The sequence below is a fragment of the Gavialis gangeticus genome, unplaced genomic scaffold (genome assembly GCF_001723915.1).
Source record: "Gavialis gangeticus isolate Ggan-Ray unplaced genomic scaffold, GavGan_comp1, whole genome shotgun sequence".
Classification (NCBI taxonomy): Eukaryota; Metazoa; Chordata; order Crocodylia; family Gavialidae; genus Gavialis; species Gavialis gangeticus.
Window position 1 is genome coordinate 91,429,559 of NW_017729031.1, and position 27,025 is coordinate 91,456,583.

The 27,025-nt window shown below is 40.9% G+C and overlaps 1 protein-coding gene across 7 annotated transcripts in view; it reads right to left on the reverse strand.

The window, feature by feature from the left end:
- The window catches only part of HDAC4 (histone deacetylase 4), a 481,696-nt gene that overhangs the window by 5,706 nt on the left and 448,965 nt on the right, over positions 1–27,025 (reverse strand). For all 7 annotated transcript variants that reach the window (XM_019523379.1, XM_019523376.1, XM_019523374.1 and 4 more), the window contains 2 exons: positions 18,694–18,812; positions 16,856–16,989 (listed from right to left, as the gene is read on the reverse strand). In XM_019523379.1, coding sequence (XP_019378924.1) covers positions 16,856–16,989; positions 18,694–18,812 — 253 coding nt within the window. The remainder of the gene's footprint in view (positions 1–16,855; positions 16,990–18,693; positions 18,813–27,025) is intronic.

Sequence of the window (27,025 nt, forward strand, 5' to 3'; positions counted from 1 at the left end):
CCCCCCCCTTCCCAGGATGCTTCCCTCTTGCTTCAGAATTGGTTTAAGACACTAGCTTAGTCCAGGCATCTGTTGGACATGGAAAATGAATACCTGAACTTGAATACCTCCTACGAGTCACAGCACAAGGGCTCTGCCTAAGTAACTGTGTAGAACAGCAGCCCAATTTTCAAAGACTCTAGGGTGTGCCACCGGAGCGGGTACCTGGCCTTTGAAGCTCTTAAGCCAGGGGCAGGAATTATTTTGGGCAGACAGCTGCTTACTGAGTTTTGGCAAGCCATCAAGGGCCGCATGACAGGCAGCCCAGCGCAGATAAATATTAATTTTCTAAATTTTTCAGAGGCCCCGCAGGCTGGATAGAATGGCCTAGCAGGACGCATCCAGCTCCCGAGCCGCATTTTGCCCACCCCGGTCTTAAGCGTAGTTACTCTCCTTTGTTGGAACTTGATAGGTAACCTATTCAATTCCCCCCTCCCCTTTTCACTTGCTGATAAATACTTCTTTATCTGTAGGCCACTGTAGTTCAGAGATATTCAATAGGAACTGAAAATGCTAATAACGGTTGCTGCTTTTAAAAGGCCTGGATACAAAGTACTTCTTGGACTTACTTCCATGTGAAATTTCAAGTACTAAAAACAAAGCCATACACAAACTCTGTGATACCACACATACATTTTTGCTTTTCAAAGACAGTAACTTTGCAACTCTGAATTTCTAATCCAGTGGGTTTATTTGCTTTCACTTTTGCAGAATATTAAACCTCTACTCTAAGAGTAGATGGTATAATTTTGATTAGGACAAATAACACTTTTCATCCATCACAACCTAAATCTTATCTTAATCCTACCTTAAATACACAACCTTAAATACAAAGCCACAGGTGGCGCCTATATAATAAAATTCTTACCAGCTGCTGGGTCAATCTATGCAGGGGAGATGGGCATTCAATTGCTACTCTGTGAAAGTTATACTTAATTTACTAGGAACAGATAATAATTAGGTTTTAAACTTTATTTTCTGTGATGTTGATTTCTTTCCCCTAAAAAGAGATACTATGAGAACAGGTTTTGAGCACTGAAACTGCAAATGGAAATACGATACTGTATTTATTCAAATACAAGATGCATCCCCCTCTCCCCCAGTCAGCATGGGGAAAAAAGCCCCTCATGTATTTGCATACAAGGAGACCTCATTAAATACACTATAACTAAACTGCTGCCAAAAGCAGCATGTGCCTGAAGTTGATTAAATGCAGCCAATACTGAGTATGACTATAAAACACATTTTTAAAAAATTTCCAATGCCAAATTAGTTCCAAATTAAGTTCCAAATTTTGACTGAGCAGAGCTCAATTGTTTGAGTCTGTGTGGCGCTACCACCCGTAAGTATTCTACTTCCCACACTCTTCAGCCTGGGGCTTCAGATACTCCCAAATCCATGGCAGGCATCCTATGTGCATGCCCCAAGCCTGAAGGCCTTGGAGTTCAGATGCCCCCAAAAGGCTGAAGGAGCAAACTAGAGGGAAAGCCCAAGAGCAATCTCCCGTGGCCATAAATTGTATAGCCAAGATCCTCCCATTGGACGCATTTGTAGACTCTTGCAGCGGTCAGCCTGCAATGCAGGGGAGAAGTGGACAGGTCTTCACTCTCTAAATGCAACGGACAGGTCTTCACTTTCTAAATACACTGAATCATTCAAGGCCAAGAAGATCACCATATCTCCTCCACCAAGGAGAAACACCTGATCCATACTGGGCAAACATACTGATGGGAAGAGAGCGCGAGAGTGTGTACTGAAATACCAGGCTGGCAAAAGGAGGGCTAGAGCCAGCCCTAACACCTTCCCCTTGGTGCTACATTTGATCTCAGCCAAAAAGGCTGTGATGCCAATGGGAATGTACTACAAGGATAGGTTAGTGCAGCCCATCTGAATAAAATATATGGTACTACCCATTGCACTCAGTTCCCCTCAACACTGACTCTTTTAAAAAAGTCATGGTGAGCCACGACACTGAATACATTTCAACTTCCTCTTCACTTCCACAGCTGAGCTGTGCCTTTCTTTCCCATATCTAATGATTCCTGCTTCTTCACCAGTATTAAATGTCTGCCCCTCATTACCAAACAGGGCCCTAAACAGTTTACCTAGAAGCCCTTTGTTGCCCCCTTTCTCAGCCTGTTGCACAGGATTAATTTGACCCGACCTTCCATGAGGCGGGGCTTGATTAGGTTGCTCTGTGCCTCATCTGCATATACATTTTTGGAGGATGTCACAAGGTTGGGGTCCCAAGGGGGGCCGTGGCTCCACAACCATGCCTTCCTAAGGGGCCTTCCTGTCTCGCCTGCCACACCTTGATGGAAATATAATAATAAATAGGGAGGCTGGCCTGGTCTTCCTATAATGACCACCTGGATTGTAGTCATGGACTTGTGGGCCAATTGCATGGATCCATACTTCCCCATCACCATGTCCCATGCCTCACAGATGGCATCCTTACAGATGTTCAACCAATTGGTAACACAGCCCCTCACTGGGCCTTCCAACCCTGTGGCCTCTCAGCCCCACTCTGGTAGCCAAACCCCTTGGAGTCTCTCCTCTGGCACCCCAGACCCCTTGGTCTCACCCAACCATTTTTTGGGCTACTAGGCCCCTCGGTCTCTCCCAACCCCTCTCCGGGTTGTCAGCTCTTCTCTGGTCCCTTGTCCCTCAGACTTGTCTGGCCCTGCACTCCATTCCCAGCCCAATGCTAAGCTGCTGGACCCCTCTGGTCTCACCCTGCTTGCTGGGCCTCACTATAGGCCTCAGGTCCTTCACTGGGCCTCACAACTCCAGGTCTTGGATCTCTTTGGTCCTACCCTCTATTCCCCAGCCCCTAACTGGGCTGCTGAACTCACATGATCCTGGTCTTCCCTGGTCCCTCACTGGGCCTCTGGACCCTCGTGGCCCACATGGTTTTCCCTGCTGTGTGCTTTTCTGTAGGGGTGTGCTCCCCTAGCCTTCACCCTCCACAGGGTCACTCACAAGGCAGTGGGAGCTGAGGCTTTCTGGTGCCCCATCTTTGCCTTTCCCTGGAGTGGCCCATGTATGGCATTTCATGGAAACTACCCTGCCACAGGTAGCCCCACTATGCTAACCAGCCCCAGTAGGGTGCAGTTTCAGGTCTTACACAGGACTGGTCTTCAGGCCTATCAGATCTTGCTTACTCTCTGGGCTTGCCCTAGGTGGCCAATGTCCCTCCTGGGCTGCTAACCACTGGGAGCCCTCCCGGCCTCTCAACAGGCCCACCAACTTGCAGCCCTTCCCAGGGCTTGCCTGATATCTCACTAGGCCCCTGTGCACTCCCCCGCCCCCCTTTAGGCTTGTCTGGCCTCTCAACAAGGCCCAGGCATTCAGACCTTCTCTCAGGGCTCTCTTTGTGCCTCAACAGGCCCACAGACTCTCAGCCCCCTTCTCAGGGCTCTGGACCCCACACTGGGTCCCCAGGAACATCCTCCACCCCCTTAGTTCCTACCCAAACCTCTGGATGTCATTCTCCTTGCTGGTTCCTACACCAGCTCCCAAGATGTTACTGCCCACCCTGATCTAAGGATCTGGGCAACCAGAATCTTTGCCGAGTCTATATGGCATGCACATGGCGCATCAAGTATTTGCACTACAAGTGTGGCACTGTCTTCCATATAACTCTCAGATAACCATTATGTTTAGATAACTGGCATCCCCCTTACCCCACTCATGCCAGATAAAGCTTTTACTGTAATATCATGCATATACAAATGTTACTTAAAAGCATGTTTATGGAATACCTGTGCTAAAACTTGCAGCAGTTTAAAAAAAAAAAAGGTAAAATTAATAAATTCTGTATGAACTAAGTCCATGGGTACCTGCAATAACTTACTTATATGCAAATTATTCCAAGTATGTTTATTTCAAGGTCAGAATTGACAAATTTGCTCCTCACTTCCACGTGCTCAAGGACAGCAGGGTCTCACAGTAAGGGGAGGAGGGGCTACAGAGGGAAGAATTTAGGAGGCAGAGGGCAAGGGTGCTACCTGACCTCCAGATTTATTTTCCCTGCTGTAGCAGTGGGAAGGGGGCAAAATTAAGGCAAACCTCCAATAATTAGATTGTATACCTGGAAAATTTACCAAATTTATAAATTTTTCATATAAAGAACCTAATAACTGGGGGAAGGGATCATCTTATATTCCAGTACATACAGTACATGCCTTTTAAAAAGTGTTTCTATTTTAATTTACATGATGTGCACATGAGAATGCTATTTTATGCCCAGATGCATTTTAAATGCAGATGTAACTTGTCTTTTTGGCAATACCTTACATTTTGTTCTCTTCCAAACCTACCTCTCACAACCTGATCAATAACAGACTTGCTCATTACTGATGGTCTTAGACAAGGAAACACTGTCCTCTAAACAAAAACGGGAATATTTAGCAATGAGAACAACTCAAAATGTTCTTCTAAAGCATTGTCTACACTTGGAGGGTTTACCTAGAAGAATTATACCTGTATTAGCGCACCAGCAACCCCCCGCCCCCACAAGCATAGATGGAGTTAAGTAGTGTGAAAATACAGCTTATGGTCGTCTCCAGTTAGCACAAGCTGCATCTGTGGCAATGGGCATACTAGGAGTGCTTTGCTAGTACAGGAGTACTGTACAGCAGTCCTGGAAAAGGGCTCCTAGTGCTTATACTGGAAAATGTGTGCTTTTACTGCAATAGCTTACTCCACCCAGCCTTGGTGTAATACTCTCTGCTCTAGGGGCTTCTGCCAGCACAGCAGTATCAGTTTAACAGTCTAAACACAATGTTTCTAGTATATAATTACATATCACCTAGTGCTTTTACTGGCTTAGCTGTGGTGTTTGAAAAAAAATAATTGCACTTCTAACTGACACAGCAATGCAGGCAAAAGCCTAACTGAGAACAGCGATGGTTTGAACCAAACATGATATAGCTCCAACAAGTGCAAGCAAAGAGTTCACTTTGTTCTGTTCTGCAGGGGAGCATAGCCATCTTATTGGCAGGGTAGGGACATTGCAAATACTACAAGGGAGTCAAAGTTTTACTTTGGTGCTTTAGTGAATACCACACCTCCATTTAACAGAGTACGTGCTGCCGCTTGCTCTTACAAAGTGACAGGGTCTTGAGAATGCCCTAGAAACAAAGAGTACTCCCCCATGTTATTTCACACTGATTATACAGAAACACTGTGGTGCTCAGGGGTGGGGGAAAATAGGATTGAACAGAGAAACCCTCTAAACTCTTCCTTGATTACATTTCCTTCTGGTTTCCTGGCATACATTTTCCTCGTGTCAGATAAAAAGAAGGTCCAAACTGTTCACTGTAAAGGAATTCCAAACTTTTCAAAATGAGAAGCACACCCTGACTATGGCAACACTGGAAAAGCAATATTATTTCGCTCTAGCATCATACAAGATTAAATGTATAGAGAGGGGGAGCACATGTAGGGCAAGAAAAGCAACAGGCTTTTAGTAAGTCTTAGAAGTTTCCATTTAATTAACTCTACTGGGCCAAAAAACCCTAGATCTTACTGCAGTATACTTCTATTTACAGCAAAGGGTCCTAAAATCTAGCTGTGCCACAACAGCACAATTTAAAACTCTGCCCGTATCCAATTCTAATCCTGTGGCCTGCATCCAATAAAAAAAAAGAAAAAAGAAAATTAAACTCTTCAAAGTGATATCCGCTTTCCTGATTTTCACATTATTAGTTTGGGATTTGGGAGTCACAAGGAACTAGACTGAGCCTATTTTAGCAACAGAATGTAAGAAAACCACCTCTTCTTCCAGCATGCCCAAATCGAGAACAAATGGACTTCTGTCAAACTATTTGTTTAGCAAAAGGGTCTGGGCAGGAAGTGAAAGATATAGCCACTAACACAAATGTCATCTTGTTCAAACAGCCCCGGCCACTGCCAGCAACAGCAGCATCAGGACCTTTTATTTTGTATGCACAGAGGCAATCTTCTGGGGTTTTTGGTTTATACTTCATACTGTGTTAGTCTATTCAGGATGAGAAAAAATATCTTCCAAAAAGCTAGAACATCCTTTCTTCTTTAGTAAAGTCATTTAGGCTATTATCATTAAATCCATGGTTCTCGCATTGCTGCCTGCTGGACTGAAAACCTATGCTCAAATAAAACACGCTGGCCATGTCCACATGAGCGCAGACATTTGTTTCCCTGGGATCAAGTAGCAACAGCACACCTTGTACCAATGCTACTTATCTCTGGGGAATGCTCATACCATGCACCCTCTGGCGTGTGGCACTCCTGGTGGGGTAGGGGAGGCAGCAGCCTTACCTGGGGTCCTGGGAGACTGGAGGAACTGCAGCTGTGGTGCTCCTGCAGCTGGGAGCCTGGCCAGCAGCTGAAGCATGGCTCCACCAGGCTAGGCTCTGGCTTTGGGTGGTGTGCATTGCTGCCACATGTGTCAGCCCACTTTTTTTGGCATGGGTTTTTTTTTTTTTAACCCCAGGATCTCCCAGCGTCAAAAAATCCCCTTGGGCTGCAAGGCTGTAGCGTGGGGAATGTCTGCATGTGTGGTGCCAGATGGGTTTGCAGTACCACATACCACACATCCGTGCTCATCTAGATGTGGCCCTTGTGATTATTTTGAGAGCTTTCCTTAGGGACCCACGTGGCCTGCTGAGCATACAAGGAGAGGGGGATATGTGCAGTGGGGCTGTGGGCGAGCTGCCTGTTACCTCCAGGATATCCTTTGGGTATCTGGCAATTCTGAGTGCAATACTGGGCCCTTTTCTGCCCCCTTGAAGGAAATATTACAAACATTTTAATGTGGTCAGCCACGATTCTGCAAAGGAGCACTGGGGGAAGGAACAGGAGTCAGTTCTACAGCATGCTAACAGACCAGTATTTTACTTCTGGAAAGGGACTTACATCCCTTTCCAGGCTTCAAGTATGTTATAGAGGGAAAAGAGTTTCCTTCTCTTTTTAACCCCAGACCTTTTCCTTATATTAGTATTTAACATTTATATTGTTTTAGCATAAGACTTCAGTTCAGTGCAGAACAATTCACTGCTCTACTCAAATGAGAACTGGCACAGCAGGGATGGCTGCTTGTTATGACTAGGTTGCACTGACAGAACAGATATGGGCAGCTCACACAGCCAGTGCCATAATATATCATTTGGATTTAATTTATATGAGATCAAATTGCCCCCAACAACTAATTAAACTCACATGCCAAGCTTTCCAAACCTGACTGCTGTGTTGTAAGGCCATAGTAGGAAACATTGTAGTGGTCTGATTTTCAGAAAGGGCTGAGAACTCAGCTACTAAAAATCAGATCCCTTTAATATGTCTTGGGTCAGGCACTGAAACATGGAAGTCACAATTGGTAGTCGCATTTGACAGCCTTTTACCATAGTCAGTATGATGATTACTGTCTAGCAATATAGCAGCTGCACAGTTAAATCATATCAGTAAAATTTATCCACAACCCAGAGCCATACTCAACAGTTCAAGCAAAGAGCTAGCTTGTCATTAACTGGCTGCTCTTTTGGAAGCTGTTTTTCTGACAAACTGGCTGAATGGTAGTTGCAGGAGTACTGGAATTCACTTCAACCCAATAATAATAATAATAATTAGAAAACATAATTTTAAAAATCTGCATTTTAAAATGTTACAAACTGAAACAACCTGTATTTGGTCCCACCTTATGCTATGAAAGGTTTTTGGCTCAGGCAGAAACCATTCCATTACATCTAATCTGGACAAAACTGATCTGAGCTGTTTATTAGTGCCCTTCAACTTATCTTGGTGTACAGCACACTTAGCATTGAAAAGGTGGTGCTTGGCTCTGCACTGTAGGTTATTTGACAGACTACTCATCTCCACACCGTGGTATTCTTCATAATGTAATGGCTGCAAGCTGTGGAATTATCCCCCATGAAGCACAGCAGTTGGAAAGCATCTTTCTGCATTATGAAGAGGGTTAAGGCAACTACTTGTTGCCAGTCTCGTTGCTTGGCAGATTTAAAGCCTACTATTTCAAAGATATGGCCATCAATTCTGTGCACATGCCTGTGTGATGGCAGGTAATGTCACACTGATAACTGACAGCCTTCTGATTTTAGGGGGCTGTCTTTAGTCTGGGCCACTATTAATGGAGCACCACTTAAGAGTGGGTGACAGGCTCCTTCCTGCTGCTCCAGCAGCACCATGGCAAGTTCTGTTCTTGTCTGATTAATTTCCTCACACAGCCCACCCCTAGCCTTCACAATGTTTCCATCCCTTTTTGAACATGCTCTAACTGAGCAACTTTTCTCAAAGCTAGTCTCTGTCTTCCTCCTTTCCTGCCCAGCTGTGCTACAGCTGGGTTGTTTTCTTCTTACCCCCGTTTTTCTCTACCATCCAACCAGGCTAGAACATGGCTTGGGAGGGGGGAAGGGTTGCCTGCATCAATTCCCCTCTGGTGCACATGGGCAAGAGGATTATTGTTGTGTTACTGTATAAAGGATCATATTGATGCATCTAGGACGAACACAAGGGAATTAAGCTCAACTGAATGTTTCCTGCCACTTGAATAGAAAATAACATTCCTATAACACCCATGGTTCCTTGCTAGCTGCTGCACAATACCATCACCATTACATTCACCTCTAGCAATGATTAGGGAGAGTGGGTGCAAGGTACCTTGCTATGACATGCTGAGCTGCACATCTCCTAGTAATAGACTTTATTTTGATGCCTTTGAGGCAAAGCATTGTGCACCAAGAAGTGACTGCAAGAAAAAACAATGCAGGAAATTACTTTGTCCACATTGCTTTCTTCTCCCACAATATGAACAGCTGTGGCCTTGTTAGGAGACGTCCCACAGGACAAAGTTGGGCTTCAGTCCATTTCTTATCCATTGTGCAGATCTCTATCCTGGGTCACAAGGTTGGTTAGTTCCTTTCCTCCTTTTCCTCTCCATTCTTTAAAAAGCAGGAGTGTCAGAGATTTGGCTCATGAAGCCCCATCATTTGGCTCCCTGTGCTGCCCTTCTTCTCAAATGTGGCATGTGCCAAAACAGACCCAAGCTGCATGTGGGGCCTGCCCCAGCCAGTGCGGGATCTATACTGTTCATGCTGCCCCCCAGTCCATATAGGCAGAGGCTGTGGAGGTCCCTGGAAAAACCATACAACAGGCCCCCAAGGAATCCATTTCTAAGCACTTGGAGAAGAAAGTGATTCCTTGTTACCAGGAGTAACAAGGAATAACAGCCATAAGTTGACAGACAGCAGATTCAGGCTAGATATCAGGATGCACTACATCACAGTCAGGGCAGCTAGGATCTGGAACCAACTTCCAAGGGAAGTGGTGCTTGCTTCTACCCTGGGGGTCTCCAAAAGGAGGCTGGATAATCACCTAACTGGGGTTGTTTGCCCCCAGTACTCTTTCCTGCCACAGCAGGAGGTCGGACTTGATGATCTGCTCAGGTCCCTTCTGACCCTACCAACTATGAAACTATGAGAAACAGCACGGATTCACCAAGGGCAAGTAATGCCTGACCAACCTGATTGCCAGATTCTATGATAAGATAAACTGCTCTGTGGATGTGGGAAGAGTAGCAGATGTGATACATCTTGACTTTAGCAAGGCTTTTGATATGGTCTCCCACAACATTCTTGCAAGCAAGCTACGGAAGTGCAGGTTGAATGAATGGACTATGAGGTGGATAGAAAACTGTCTTGACTGTTGGGCTAAAAGGATAGTAATCAAAGGCTCAATGTCTAGTTGGCAGTGCTCCAAGGGTCTGTGTTTGGGCCTAATTTTGTTCATTAACTTTATCAACAATCTGGAAGATGGGATGCAGGCAGGTTTACAGATGACACCAAGGTGGTGGCAGTAGTCGATACACTGGAGGGTAGAGCTAGGATTCAGACAGTCCTCAACAAATTGGAGGACTGGACCAAAAGAAATCTCATGAGGTTCAATAAGGACAAGTGAAAAGTCCTGCACTTAGGACAGAGCAATCCCATGCATCAGTACAGGCTGACTGGCTGAGCAACTGGTCTGCAGAAAAGGATGTGGGGGTTACAGTGGACAATAAGCTGAATATGAGGCAACAGTGTGCCCTTGATGCGAAGAAGGCTAATGGCATACTGCGCTACATTAGTAGGAGAGCTGCCAGCAGATTGAAAGAAGTGATTATTCCCCTTTATTTGGCACTGGTGAGGTCACATCTGGAGACTTGTGTCCAGTTTTGGGCCCCCCTTACAGAAAGGATGTATGCAAATTGGAGACAGTACAGTGGAGGGCAACAAAAATGAGTAGGGGACTGGGGTACATGACATCTGAGGAGAGGCTGAGGGAACTGGGCATATTTAGTTTGGAGAAGAGAGGACTGAGGGGGGATTTAATAGCAGCCTTCAACTATCTGAAGGGTGGTTCCAAAGAGGATGGGGCTAGACTGGTCTCAGTGGTGGCAGATGACAGAACAAAGAGCAATGGTTTCAAGTTGCAGGAAGGGAATTTTAGGTTAGATATTAAGAAAAACTCTTACAAAGAGGGTAGTAAAACCCTGGAATAGGTTACCCAGAGAGGTAATAGAATCTCCATCCTTGGAGGTTTTCAAGACCCAGCTAGACAAAGCCTTGGGTGGGATGATCTAGTTGGGGACTGTGCTGCTTTGAGCAGGGGGTTGGACTAGAAAACCTCCTGAGGTCCCTTCCAACCCTAATTTTCTATGATTCTATGAATGTGGGTCTCATCTGGCTAACTGACTGGAGACGTGCTACTCATCCAGCCTAAGTCTGACACCCCTGCTTTAATGTGTAATATTTGTACTGCATGTCTGGAGCCTGGCATAATCCAACTACTAACAGCATTGCTGATTCTTGGTTTCAACAAGAGGTTTGGGCAGCTGGTTGACATTGTGGCCAGAGCCCACAGAAATGAAAGACAAATATGTACTGGCAGTACTTGAGAGGTCTGTTACCATGAGCACTTTTGGTAGTATCAGGCCAGCTCTGACCATTTTATTGTTTCATTGTAGGATACACTAGGAGCTCCTGGATATCTGGCCCAGTGCTCCTCACTGTGTGGAGCAATCTATAGCTAAGCTTAAGAAATCTGACCTCATTAACTCACTCCCTGTGTCATACCTGGCTGGCTACTAAGAGCCATCTGCTCAGATGCACACTGGGCATTTATGGTGTGAAGGTAACAGGGTTAGGTGCCAAGCCCCTGAGAGGATGACTGTCACTATCTTAGTGCAAAGTATTATATCACTTCTGTCCTAGCCAACTAGCTTAGGGACAGAGGCTCCCTTCTCTTGAGCAGCGAAGCTTGGGCTAGGCCTCAGCCTGGCACTCTCCTCAGGGATGACTTCTCCTTTACGCCCAAGGGCTCTGGCCTATAACACTTATTTCAAAATGAACCAACTGGATGCTGGTTCTCCTATGGCAAGTGTTTAGGGACTTTCCATACAGTGGCCATTTCAGGGTGTTTCCCATAGCACCTACAGACCATACTTCTGTCTCTGTGATGCCTCCCCTTCCACTCTCTTCTGCATTATCAATACTCATTCTTCCTCAGATTATAGTAAACACAGTAGACTAATTGTGAGCAGGATCACTGAGTTTGCTTTACTTCCAGACAGGTATCAATACATCTCCTACTGCAGCCAGGGTCCCTGATCATAACATTGGAAACATTTTCAAGATTGCATCTTGGAGGACATGGCCACTTTTCTACCAGCTGGGTCCAATTAGCTAGCTTGGCCCCCCTCCCACCTCTATATGCTTATCAGCTATCATAGCACCATTTTTCTGTATCCTGCCTTGGACTCTATGCTTATATTTTCTCTTAGCTTTGGAAAGAGAGCTTTACGAGGTCACAGACACAGTTCGGATGTTAAATTATGGCTTTACTCACTGAGTATAAGTGAGCACCAATCCCAAGTTGGCTTTTTTAGGTTAGAAACCAGTTTTAAAAGGAGAGGTTGCCATTGTACACACAGCAAGTTCCAGTGATGGCACATCCACCATTTAATTGCAAAAAAGTCTCCAATTATTGTTTCTGTGAAAGCAGCACGAGACTCTATTCAAACACAGTCACACATTTGTCCTAGAGAGGGACCAGCACACTGGGAGACTGCCTAGGAAGGAAGCATTTTGAGAAACGATGCTGAGGCATGAGGCCGTCACTGATCACAGTCCTAGCCTCAAATGGAAACTCACTTACAAAACAATTAAGTGTGCTGAACATCCTGCAGCTCAACTACAGCCTGATAGGATGGTATGTGGCAGCATATTCTAGCTAGATCAGCCTTCTGGGTGAAGGTTAAATTCAAGGGGGGTGATGGTGGTTTAGTTTCCTTGGGACTGTGGGGAATGGGGGAGTGGCTGGTATTGCAGAAACCACACAACACCCAGTGCAATATTTGATGTTTTCCAGATGCAGCAGCTTGCTAGCGTCTAAGTCACAGAGAAAGGCAAGAAGGCCTGGACCTTAAAATTAGGCAGCCTGGTAGCTGACCTTGAGTAGCTAAGGATGTTTGGTGTGTGAGTTCTGAAAGCAGAGGGATGCTAGATGGCTGTGTTGTGCTGCCTCCCTTGCTTTCTGCTAATTATATTTAGATGCCGCCTTAAGACACTTATAAGAGAGTAGTGGCTTGTTAAGTGCAGTTTTCATAAACAGGGCAGGTCCTTAGTATATCTTGCCTTCTGCAATCTTTATTCTTTCAACTGGAGTCACATTATTTGGATTGGTTTTAAACAAATAAAAAACTGTAATTAAAGAAATGTATTTTAAAAACAAAGTTCAGACATTAATAAATCATTTTACATAAATACGCTGGTACGTAAAAAGCTCACAATGAAAGCTATATTTTCATTTCCCTGACACTTGGGAGCAACCCCAAGCTCTACACTTTGGAACCACATGGACAATTTTTTAAAATTAAAATTCTAATCCCAGTTGGTGAATATGGACACTTGTGGGGCCTACATTTTTTTCTCATTTCCTACTGTTTCACCATATAATTTTGCCATATCTCTTAAGTTAGCAAATTTCCCCTGCAGCCTGCTTCTGTCCACAGCTGGCTGTCCGTGTGCGTGCATGCAAAATTGTCTAACACACTGTATATCAAACTTCATCAAAGGGCCCGCAGGACAGAGCCCTCCAACTTCTTTGCGTTAAAAAGATTTTATAAAAAGACTTTGATAATATTAGTGCTTCCTGCTTTTTGATGTGCACAAGTAAAAGACCACTGTCATGCTATCTGTACAGGCTTATAACCTACTTATCAAAACCAAGAACAGGTCTATCCTTAAAAGCTTTTAAGTTCCTCACTATTTTTCTGATTATCAAGAGAAAAAAGGTTCTATATTAAATTATACCAATCTATAAACTTATGAACAAATATGTGCTTTGCTAAGTGGAAATGATCACTCATAAGTTTTATAGATAAAATAAAATATTTGGAGTATTTAAACCCCCCCACAAAAGGTGGGGGTTACCACTACGAGATGATTCTAAACAAGGTTACCACTAAGGAAAAGACTAACACCTATAATCTGTTGGTTGTTTTCTTACCCTCTCCCCTTCCAAGCTTTAATATTTGTCCTGAAAATGCTAGAGCAGTGATTCTCAATCAGGGTGCCTTGAGATCCTTTCAAAGGTGCCCTTGGGTGCCAGTCAACGTTAGCACTGTTAGGTGTGTAAACATGACTCACAAAATAAACTCAGCGATTTCAAATAGGAATTTAGAGTGTTAAAATCTTCTGAAGTATTGTGGTTTTCCTCAGTTCACTGCAACAGAAAAACTGCTCTATTATTTTTCTGTAGTTAAAAAACAAAGGTAAACTTACAACTGGCATTTTCTGAGGAGTGCCTTGAGCATTAAAAGGTTGAGAATCACTGGCTGCGTCTACACAAGGGACAGACTGCACAATTATTACTACAATCATTTAGTACTTGTATAAGCAAGCATTAAATTGGCGTTACTGTGCAGTACCATCCCTATATGTTTTTCAGATGCTACTGTGCAGTAGCAATGAGCTACTGTGCAGTAGTTTGTTACTACTGTGCAGTAGTGGTACATCACGGTTAGTGCCTGCCAACACTACTGCACAGTAGCAACAAGCTACTGTGGACGCACACACTAGGTAAGAGACTCAAAAAGCAGGCCTCATCAAAGTTTTGGATAGACTGAAGAAAATCACCTCCATTGATGAGGATCTCATGAGTTTATAGTATGAGAGAGGCAGGGACTGCAAATGAGACAACGTTGCTAAATCTGACTGAAGGCTAGCACAGTTGGTTTCCCCAGTTACCACGTATCTCGAGAGAGAAAGAGTTCCAGATTCAGAGGAGGCTAAAATGTGGTCAGCAGATACAGGCTATCTATACTTTTGTGCATATTTAAACTCTGGACTTGTCAAAACAGAGAAAAGAAAGTTCTTTGCCATTAAATTGCAGCTCCACTCCAAGAAAAGCTTATTTGTAGTTCAAGCCTATTTTGGACGCCTTGGTTTTCAATTTGGACAGTGCTAGAGCTGAAGTACGGATCAAGAGTTCCTCCACATGACTCTATACCTCTTGGCATTTTTGACGCTGCAGTTGTCTACTTCTTGCATCACAAGGCTCTTCATTGAGGAAAGGTTACAAGAGAACAAATTCTTCTTCAGGAAAGGTAAAGGATGCTGACTGAACCCTCCTTTCACCTGACAGACAGTTTTGTCTTCTGTGAAACAGGGGGAAATGGCCCTAAGAAGAGTGTCTCTGTACCTTATCCAACATGAGGCTGACTTGATTGTTTTCTCCTTTTCTCTAAGAAACATAAAACATTTACTTGAGTCCAGGACATTTTTCTCTGCCTGGATGTTTCAGAAATCACTTAATCCGGGGGTGGGCGGAACGCTGCACTTCAATTTGCATCCAGAGCAGCTATGTACGATTCTCTGGGCTATCGTAGAGAATAAAAGCTTAGAGCTATCATAGAGACTAAAGATTTAGATTCTACTGAAGGTGGTGGCTCTCATCCAGGAATGCTTGTATTGGTCACGGGTGAGCTGATTTTCCAAATCCCGCATTGAGGTTATATAGGTAGAATCGATGCATGTTGACAAACAGAGCCTTGTCATACAGTGCAAAGCATACATGGAAATCCCATATTCCCTGAGACAGCCAAAAATAATTTGCACGGCATTCAATTTGTAATAATATCCCAATTTTACAGCATCACGCCAATTTGATATATCTAACCATTTTTATATGACGGTAATTCAAGCAGTCTGTGGTCTAGGCAATGAATACTATATTTTTAAAGAATTCTTCACTCATCTTCAACATTTATTTCGAAAGGCTTCTCAGAGCTGTTGCTATGATGACATCTTCTGAGTTAATAGTGGCTACTTCCTAAGGCTCCAGTCTGACCAGACATGTGCTTCTTAGCATTGAGTCCAATTTTCCTAGATGGAAAAGCAATGCAATGCTGTTCTGTCCATTGTGTGTCCATGCATGCCTGCCAGCATTCTGCCATTTGGATTCTGGCCATGAACTGAAAACACATTTAGTATACCATGAGGAGTGTGGGTGTCCAAAAAAGGAGGAATACACCCGAAGATGTGGGTTGGAGCTAGCCAAAATAAACAAGTTGCTGAAATTCATAAGCCTATAAGCTAACAAAAATAGAAGTTAGAACTGACCCTGGACACCTTTAGTGTATGCCACAGGTACAAACATGACAGACAACTGCAGAACACTGACTTAAGCACAGCCTGTGATTAAGTGGCTGCACAAAGGGTTAGTTTTTGATTTGCTGCTTAATTGCGTGCTTGAATCTAATCTAGGGTTTTGACTATGACAGACTGAAGGAAATCGCCTCTGCTCATGAGAATCTCATGAGTTGACAATATAAAAAAAAAGTCAGGGACCCCAACTCGGATCACACTGTTAAATTTAACTGGATGCCAGCACAGTTTATTTCCCTAGTTAACTATTTCTCTCTTGGGATACCTGATAAGTCAAATGTGACCACTATTAACTATTTTATTACTATTCATTTTGGTAGATACATATAACTAGTGAGCTTAACTGGACTTGAGGTAGCAGCAGGTTGAAACAGGATTGCTCTAAGGTTATTGGAGTGAGAAAGGAAGAATTCAATTTCTTTTTTCCCTATACTTATCACTGCTATCCATAAGAAAAAGGGAAAAGGAAAGCAGCGATATGTCTGCATACCCACCCCCAAAAACAGAACTATTTCCTGAGTGCCAGAAACTAGATTTGCTCCTGACACTTAAAGAGGGGGCTCCAAACTCACATGCCTCCTATCTAGTTATCAATCCACCAGCCTTCGTTGACACATCCTACAACAGCTATGCTTTTTCAAAACACCAATCTGTGGTACTGAAAAATGTGAAAAGTATTATCAAAACAAACAACAGAATGGCTACTGAGGAGGGAGAGCACATAGGAGAGAAAGTCTCAGATAAGGACCATAAATATAAAATAAACCAATTCATTTATTGTCACTGCCGAAGCCCAGGAAAATACAATAAGGGTATGAGCAGTAAAGACAAATTTCACTTTTATAATTCAGTTCTAATCAACTGAAAAGCTGCCAACAGGGGAGAGGGTTTTTTTTTTTTTTAAATACGTTATTTTCAATCTGATGCTCTTCCATTAAAGGAAGGACTAGGAACAAAGACAAATTAGAATTTAAGAAATTTAGAAAACAGCTAATCGATAGTGGCAAAATACAATTTCATCATGCTGAGCTCTGGAACAAAGCTGTTGAATTTGTAGTACCTTGAATTTGTCAACATAAAGCTATCCATAGTGCTTTTAATATTCTTTATACCTCGTTTCCCAGCAAAGCAGAAACACATGCTTCAGATGCATCACAAATGGCTGTCAGGTCATGACCCCCTTCAAGGGCCAGAACGATTCGACCTCCGGCCAATCCCATCAGCTGCTTCGTCAGGTACCCAAAGCCTGTAACAGGGCAACAGGAAATGCAAGAAAAGGGCAAAGGTTGTCAGTGGAATCAGACTCTTGGCAAAGGATCAAAGAATTATAAAAAGGAATTACATCATATTAAAATAAACCACAAGGGATCTGCAAGGACTAAACACATAATATAAGCCAGGTTCTATTTTAATACGTTTGTTTCAGAATTTCAGCTCGATTCTTTCGGATCAGCGTAAGTGTATGCGCTACAGAACAGATTCTTATCTTGCTTCCATGCGTGTAAACCTGGAGGAGCTCTGTAATGTTCATTAACATTACTTCAGATTTATACCAGGATAACTGAAGTCAGAATCTGTTTTGCTATGTTCTGAATTTAACACAGTAGAAAGGACTGGAAAGGAAAGAAAAACTTCTTGACAACAGGAACAAAGTTGGAAGGTAGCTGCTTCTGCTCTGATTTATAATATGAAGGAGAAAAAAAAGCATCAGAATGAATGTCATGAAGGAGATAGAAGGGGGAAACAACAGATTGCAGTTTGCGCTTCTGTTTGTGAAAAATTACAATTACAATGCTTTACGGGCATTTGACATTCAGCATTCAATAGCAGCTTCTTTACATATACAACATGGTATAAGAGTCCTTGAAACACCTGGACTTTGATCATTTGACACCCAGTATATTTAATTCCACTATTGACATAGACTCCAGAAAAGAAAAAAGAAGGAACTTCCCCAACTCAAAACAAATGCATAAAAACCCTTTTATTTCAGACTTCCCTATTTTCTATTTTGCTGTAAGTCTCACCCTCAGGCATGTTTGTAACTAAAGCACTTGGTTAATTTAACAGCCTGGGAACATCTCACTGCCTGAACCAACTACATAATAAACTCCCTGAGGTCAATTTTACATTTTATGAAGGTAAAACAAAATTAGAGAAAAATTCAACAACTAGGTAAATAAAATATTCTCATTTGTAAAGCATTTGTGTAGTCCTTAAAAAAAAACAAACCCTTGCCTTTTAAAGTCTTCCATTTCAGTTCATTCTTTTAGAAAGCTTGTAGGCTTAGCTTCTTTATAAACCTCCAAGTTCACCCTAGATAATCCCTTCCTAACAGGCATCAAAACTGTAAAAGTTCTTTTTGATTTTTTAGACTTTGGCTAAAAAATTCTTTTCTTCTTTGGCTTAAGCAAAGTAAATCCAGATTGACAACAGGGCAACCAAGGAAAGAATTCAGCCCTGTATTTGTGCAATACACATCACTGTGGATCTGAAGGGGAAAGGTTTTTTTCTGGACTTCATAACCTTTTGAAAAGATGAGAAAAATATTCAACTAGATTTATTTTTACTTAGCTCTGGAGAAGAAAACTGAATCCCAGCAGATCTCTAAATCCTCAGTGTTTACATCTGACATTTCCTTGTTCTTCACTTCTGCCTGAGAAACTTGTAACTTAATGTTGTTTAGCAAATACCATTCTCTCAATTAAGAATTGCATACAAATGTTGTTTTATGAGAGCAAGATGCCCATGGGGCCAACACAAGGAAGCAACTGAAATGCACAGAACACAGTGACAGGAATACAAATGGTACAAATGAACACATTAAACAGAAAGACCTGTGGGCAGGTCTGCAGTTAGTGTAAGTGGTAACAGCTCCACTAAGGTGAACGGAGCAAGAGCCATTTACGTCAGCTCTGGATCTGCCCCCTGTTGTAAAGCTGCAACTTACATTTTGCTGATAGATTATATCCTCCAAGAGGTGTAGGATGACCTTCCACGGCATCAAAACCAGATGATACCAGCACAACATCTGGGGCAAATTCATTGGCAATTGGCATCACCACCGTTCTGCAAAGAAAATTAAACAGTAGGAGATGCAATAATGTCAGACTCTTGAATGAACAAAGAAACAGTATCATCTAGAGCAAGCTACCATCAAATCCAGTATTTTTGCTTTTAGCACCATCTACTTTCCCTGTTGCCACAAGATGAGACTATTAAAACCAAGCTAACAGAACAGGTTAATGGAACGTTATGTCACACAGCTCAATTTTAAAGTTAATACCAGCTTGTTGCATAACTTATTTAGAGGAGTTAATTAGTTAAATCATTAATAATGTGACAGTCCAAATAGGAAAATAACGCAGCATACAATAACCTATAGATTTTCAGGTTTGATAGACACGCTTGTTATCTCAGCCTTCACTGTGTGTAGCTGGGTTGGAGGTGGAAAAGATGAATGGAGACAAGAGGAGAAAGGATAGGACAACTGGCAGAAACTAGAATGAACTGGAAAACCCATCATTTAATGACCTCATTGCGTGGCACTTGTCTCTCTAGCTGCAGCAATATGCTGCTCCTAAATATCTCCATAAACTGCTCCAGCATCTGCAAAGGCACTTATTTTTTCCATCCTGCAGTTTTCATTAACCATAATTAAAGGCTGGCAATGTCACACTGAATACAAGCACTCCCTGATGAGGCATTCTGTGTGGCTGTTTGGAGAGCGTGAAACCACAATGTCGGTCTTATCCTTATGTAACCCACCACTCAGCTAACCCACTAATAAACGAAGTGATTGAAAGCTGGCAATAATATATGGTTACCATAAAACAGGAGGTCTATAAATACATACAGAAACCAAAGCTAGCTTTAATGTTGTTGAAATTAAAATAAAATTCTCTCATCAACTTTAAAGAGGCACAAAGCAATTCAATCCATTTTAAATTTGCAAATGATTAGTGAGGAACAGGAAATAAAGCTACTACGCCAAAAAAGGAGACACACAGAAATATCAACAAGTGCTAATCTCTCTATTGCTACGTAAGAAGGTACTATCATATTGGTTTATCTTTCCCTTCTCAAAAAATTTTAATCTAGCCTTAATTCCTATTCCAAAGAAACTCTTAGGTGTAAACACCAAATTCCAGATGGCACGATGAAAACTAAGTACAATGGAGTGGCCAAGAGAGAACAAACAACTGCAATTTCATCTGATACCCTCACTGCAAGCACTGTAGGACTGAAAATATATCTGTGTAAACATTTTAAAATAAATACATTTTCTTCAGTTGAAATGTTACAGACCCACAACCTTTCCTGAGAACACAAAAGCTTCCAGAAAACACGCTTGAATGAAGGTCATATTAAGGGATTCAGTACTTCGGTGCACCTACCCTGTATTCAGCCTGGAATATATGGGCAGACATACATCTGTGGTACCCAGTTAGCAAACTGTTTTGAGTACTTGTCCTCTGCTATAATGTCACTAATAAGTGAAATGAATGGTGTAAAAATGAAGGTGGACTAAAACTCACATTCTCTTACATATAGTAGTGTTTTCTCTGCTCTTTTTCTGATGTGGTGCAATGACTACTATGCTTATTAAAGTATCCCCTATGTTATTACATATATGACTTGTGGCAGCTGGGTAATGACGTTCCACTTTTCTGAAGCTTTAAGTCATTTAAATTGGAGAAGCTGGCAATTCTCTACTCCCTATTCCTAAAGCTATTATTTCCAACTTATAAAAGCCATGTTAGCTGTTATGTATTGTAGTAATTTACACTTGTTTCCAAGATTTGAGTTTGTAAAATAGTTTGTACACAGAATGCAATTGTGTTCCATCTTCCAAAGAGATCACATCTGAGATGTATTTTTTCCCTATTGTATGTTTATTATTGCTAAGAGTATCTGCCCAAACATATGAACTTGTCTATGTCAAGAAGTGTGTTGGGCCATGCTCTCAAACCATGTGTTCTAATAATGTGCATAAAGAGTATATATAAATTAATGGGATTTTTTTTTATCTATGTCTAGAAAGGTAATTTAGTGTTGAGGTTGTTCAAGTGCATTTCCTAGCAATGCAATTGCTAAAGCTCAAGGAAACCACTAGTTAAATCAATATTAATGTTCCCAGAAAACCCAGCTAACCTTTCTGTCTTACGAAAACACTAAGCACTCAAACATGCTCAAATAGCTGTGCTATTTACATGCTAAATCTAGCATATAACACTTCCAATGTTTAAAGAAAGAACATGTCTAAAACCTGAATACATGCAAGATTTTCAGAAATCTATTACAACTGTAAGAAAATAAAACCTAACCTTTGAGTACCATACTCAGAAATACCATCAAGTTCCTTGCATATTGTTTCCTTTGGTATAGCTGAACACTACATTCATTTCTTTATCAGTCAGAACCGATTCTTCCCAAAGTCCAAGTATATAATTTAAAGAAATCCTCTATCTAACAAGAATCGGGGACAACAGCACAAATCTTTTAGGAAAGATAAAACCCACAATTTACCTGCGAGTAGTGGTCACGTGTAGTCTATACTCATTTTCTTGAATGCCTTTTCAAAGCACCAAGAACTTCTAAAGGTATTAGTGTATTGGCAGGAAATACTCCAAGTTAGTAACATGAACAGCTGTCAAGCAGTGTACAATTTTCACAGGTCTTTAAAAATGTCTGTTAAGCCAAATGGGATCCCAAGATATATCAGCTAAAACTGGAGATATGTCATAAAGCTGACTCAAAAATGATCGCACTGTCAGAATGGTGAAAGGTAAAAATTGATTACTGCACGGTCTGACTAAAGTGTTTTGGTTTCATTTCATCGCATATGATTGCCATGGTAATCTAATGCACCCCTGCGTTATTACTGGTGGCCAGTCTACAGTGTTATAAAGATATACAAAAGGAAACTACTTCATTCCCTTTACCCTGTCAGAAAAATAAGAATCAATTTTCTGTAGTGGTTATATGTCACAGTACCAAGTGAGTGATGCTGATCTTTACCAGGCTGCAGAGGGCTTTTAACTGTTGTCACAATTCTAAAAAGATGAGATTATTTTTTTTCCCCAAATGAATTTATTGCCGTATAAACTTTTCCTCCAGACACATTATTATATAATAACGACAAAATAGGGCCTTTTTCTTATGCCTTTAAAGCGAACAAAGTCTTTTTAGTGAAACCCACAGGCATTCTAAGTAGAAACCACCTTATTCACAAAAACTTAAGCAGCAATTTCGAAGCAAATTCATGTGGCAAAGTGTTTTCCTTCTGCTTTGAAGTAATACTGAGCTATTTAATTCCTAACCCAAAGAAAACTGTTAAAATCATCATAGTTTTTTTTCCAAAACTAGGTTATGACACTGTTGGAATTTCTAGCATCTTTGACTGTTCTGTGGTATCACCCCACTTCCAATACAAGCAAAAACCAGAATCAACACTGAATTGTATACAGCGGCATGTCCACGGCTACAATTTTAAATGACTGATATGACCAGTGAATGGTAAGTCTTTGTATTTTATGAGACATGAATGATCAACATCCCATGTTTCCCATTTAAATGTCTGTGAACTGGACCAATACGAAATAGCAGTGAATGCCAGGTAACCAATATGAAAACCTAACTCATGTCAGCAATGGTACTCACCAATGGTACATAGACATGACAGAAGTTAAAAGATACTCTCTAGTGGTATGAACCCCCCCCCCCCATACACACACCTTATAAATTGTTAAGAGCTTGCTGAAAATTAAAGAGTTTGAAATGTATTTGCACAAGAGGATGCCTAATGGTTGTCATTAAAAAGTCATCATTGGCCAAAAGTGATTCCATGGAAGTATCTGAGATTTCCACAGTTGCTCCTATGTTTTGAAAGGGGAATATTTTATTGTAATGGTCAGCAAATATAAGTTTTTTAATGGCTACCACTGCATTCATATGTAATTGTTTTAAAAATGAAATAAGCTCTTCTTGATATCTGAAGCAAGATATAAGGTCCACAAACGACCCTCCTCCCCAAACTCTGAGATTTGAGCTACAGCCTGCTCATGCATCTGTTATAGCAAGTGCCATCACTACATCTGACCAAACATAGTCTATATTATCCATTGATTTTAAGGGGTGAGTTTCAAATGTGGATCCAAACATCTAAGGCACCACGCTTTGACTATGATCAGAAATTGAAGGTGGATATATTTCCCATTCAGATGCACCTGAAATCTGGGAAAAGGCAAGGTGGTTTTAATGTGAAAATAATCAATTGAATGATACTTGCCAATTTTTGGGGTGAAAAACCTGTGGAATCAGTACATGGAATTTTAGTGCAGTGGAATCCAGACCTGAATCCTTTCCTGGTTTTGTGCCTCTAGTCTAAATGCTAGCTCAAGCCTCATGTCTCTCATATCCAACACCCAATGTTGCAACAGGATCTGTACAGACATAACTGTGTAAAGCTACATCAACTTCAGAGGGATTCTGCATGGGCAGGACTTGGGCCATGGGACCATTCAAACTAACTACACTCATTTGGACTGTACTAACTGTCCTACATGTTCAAACATGAGGTACTTCCTAATCCCCCCCCCAGCCCTTTTTTTTTACTCCTTAGAAACCATCTCAAAAATGTAGCCTTTAGGGTTAAAATCTCACATGCAAATATTATTTTAAGATTTGAATAGAACTGATGAGCATTTAAGCTAACTTTTGAGTTATGCATTTCTAATACTTGTGAACAACATTTCAGATGCATCAGACATACTGCTTCTACTTTGTTTTGGGCAAATTAAGTACAAGGAAGGAAATATTCTTTTTTATTGAGACTAAGCATGATAAATTATAGCCCAGAAGAAAAATAATGAAGAAATCTGAAATGATTATTTGTTACTGCAGTGATAGGCATATTATGAAAAATGCTACAGATAAAAGTTATGGGCAGTAAAACCAGTAATTTTATATGGAGTAGGCTCTTTTAGTATACATTTTGTTTATGGTGGTTGTGATATCACTGATTCTATCAAAAGAACAAGGAGATCTGCAACAGAGTCTTTATGGTCTGATTATTTTTTTGTGTTGTTGATTGCACAGTGTTATGCAAGCAGTAATTACACTTTTGAGCCTTTTTTCTTTGTTTCTTGTTTTTTAAATCTTTGCTGTTGTCCTTAAAAATGAAACGAAGCTAAGCTGAAGTTATGCATTAGTTGAAATTTGTAAATACTGGAACTACTGACTATAATTACTTACTCTGAAAAAAAATCAATTTCTTGAATTCTTTCATTCTACTTTATTTTAATACATGTACAATTTATTAACTATTCATGGCCACCCCATCAATCAAAACAGACACAGCAAAGGCAAATCGTATTTAAATTTTCTTTCTGGTAAACCGTCCTGTAAAATCTAAAAGGTTATTGATGCCTGCGAGAAAACAGTGAAAGTCATCCTGTTTTATTTCAAAACACTTGTCCTACTATTGGCTTCATATAACAAAGCATCTTGTCCTGCTGCTAATCTGTCCCCTTAAGTCATGTCCCTCTGCTTGCAGCAACAATAATCTCCACAGTAATTTATTATGTCAAATAGGGTTAGGAATTCAGGTAAGAAATAAGCAGGCAAAGCACATGAAGTCTTGAACAGAGAAACAAGGTTCCCATGGGGAAATTCCTAGCAGTAGAGGAAAAAAAAAGAAAAACCTCTATATCTCCTATCAGATACAGCTTTTAAAAATGCTTTTGCTATGTTAATGGGCCTTTAAGAAATTCAAAACAAGCAGCAATCTTTCATTCTACAGTCCTGATTCCACTTATGGTTTAAATATTTTAATTAAAAAGGTGCATGACATTGAAATAGAGCATATCTGGAATATACAATTGATTTTAGTCTCAGTACTTCAGTATCTAATACATCAGGAGAGTACTGTCACATAACCCAGGCAAACAAGAGACAATGCAACTGCTAGTGCTTCACTGTATACACATTCTTATATTGAGCTTCTATAAAAATATGTACTAAAATAATTTTATTTCATTGTGTCAATGATAATTCTCCTACCCTTATAACAACAAAGTATGCATTTTTGCTCTGATTTTCCTACCTAGATTTATGTTTGGAAATGTCCCAAGAGTTTATGAAAACAGAAACACTATTCCTTATTTTATGTAAAGTTAGGAAACAACAGACACTGGTAAAAGTAAAGATGAAAATAAATCAGAACCGTGTACCAACAAAAAGTGCGTTCCAATAACATTTTGATGATTTTAGGAATTTTTTTAATAATATGCTATGCATTTTATGCATTGCAGTTTAAATATACTCCTCATAATCTATGAAATCTATATTGCCCAAATACCTTGGTGGTGAGTTCAGCCATGGAACATTAGTGCAGTAAATGTTTAGCTAAATTATAATGTTATGCGGTCTCAAACAGGCATATCCATACAGTCACAATACCATGGAACGGTGCCAAGTGCTCAATTAAATACTAAATTTGTTTTGTTGGATGGAATATCCATTAATGGCTGAAGTGAACTTTTTCAGAATGTATCAATAGTTTATCATCTCAACTATGCAGTCTGTGATTTTAATCCTCAGTCATGGCGCAGCCCAAGACAAAACTGCTCTATCTTGTTTTAACTCCTGCTACCACTTTTGAAATGACTCTAATACTTTTAATAAATTCATGCATTTCCTTAAATACTCAGATGTCATGTCACTTCTAGCTTTATGCAAACTTTTAGATAAAACGGGGTAATTTATAATTTTTATAAAAAAAAAATCGGTAGAAAAACCTAACCACAAGTTACTATTTTCCCTTTGGCAGTACATAAATAGTACTGCTTGAAACAATTTTTGAACCTCAGGATGACCAGGAATTTAATTTGCACTCATTTGTTTAATTTTTAGAGGATTAATTTAGGATGTCAGCATCTCCCAATTATACTCTCATTTAAATGCTTTTACTGAACCTGATCATCTATTGCTAGCCAGTGTGCCATACTTCTAGGTGAAATGTAGCTTTCTGTTAAACTGTTTGCAGCCAAGCATATGAAGAGTTAAAAAACAAAAGTATATCAGTATCTTTGTTGAGCTCAAAGGATTTCCACTGATTCCTCTACAGACTTCAAAGCCTCACAGTTTGGCATTGGGACTGGTTTGAATTAAAGTTCAGTTCTCCACTGTGAGTTTCCAAGTTCATGGTGAAAATGCCTGCTGCTTCTGGATTTCATTAGGGCCAATTTTCTTATCTTTTCTTCATCTTAGGTTTGATCCCCTGCAAATGCAACGTGGCATTCGATGGGGCGGAATAACAAGGTGCTGCCTTAAAGGCATGTATTGTCTCATGGGGCTCACAAAAAGGGGATATATGACCCATTCCCTTCACTTTTCTAACTCTCAGGGGACTATAAATTGTAAACTTCAAAGCATAATTTTACATTAAAAATCAATAAAAAAAATTCAGAAAAAAATGTTTTTCAAAGAAGCTGGTTAAGATTTAAAAAGGTCACTTGATAATGTATCATCATGAGCAAACTTGGCATGAGATTAAAAAGGTTCCTGCCTTAACTTACAGGCTTGAAGGTGCGTATGGGTATACATGGTCGGAACTGCAATGTATAAGACGAGTTGGTCAAATTTAGTAGCACTGGCAAAAAGAGAGAAGACTGTCTGTAATGCACATACTTTAACAGCTAAATTCTCTGGGCACAAAAATAAAATAAACTAATCAGCATCAATTAAGCAAAGTTTGGTTACAACCCTTTTTGTTCTGCAGAACAGCCTTGAAATTCAATGAATGTTTAATAGTATGTATGTCACTCTGGGACTCCAGGTTCTTTTCTAAAAACCTGAGATAAACAAATCTCTACTTTGGACTATAGTATATAAATTCAGTACTTTTTTTTTTTTACCCTTAGGTTTCACAACCATGAAGTGCCCTACTCTCAGGGCTGGAGGGAGCACTCATTGTATCACCAGCCAGCAGGGAAGAACACATCCCTGCTGAGCTCCCATGCCAAGATTAACTTGGAGGTATGGCCAGGTGCTATGGGAAAGGAGGAGACCCTAGGTCCTGGGCATGACCACTAAAACTAACACAGTTGTTGCAAAACCTGCCAACAATATCTCCAGTATGGAGATATCTTCAAATACAAATGCCCTAATGGAAAATACGTAGGAGACACCAAGCAACAACTGCACACCAGAATGAGAGCACATCAAAAATCTATCAAAGACAAGAACACCACCTGTCTCCAATCTCTCAGGCTTGATCC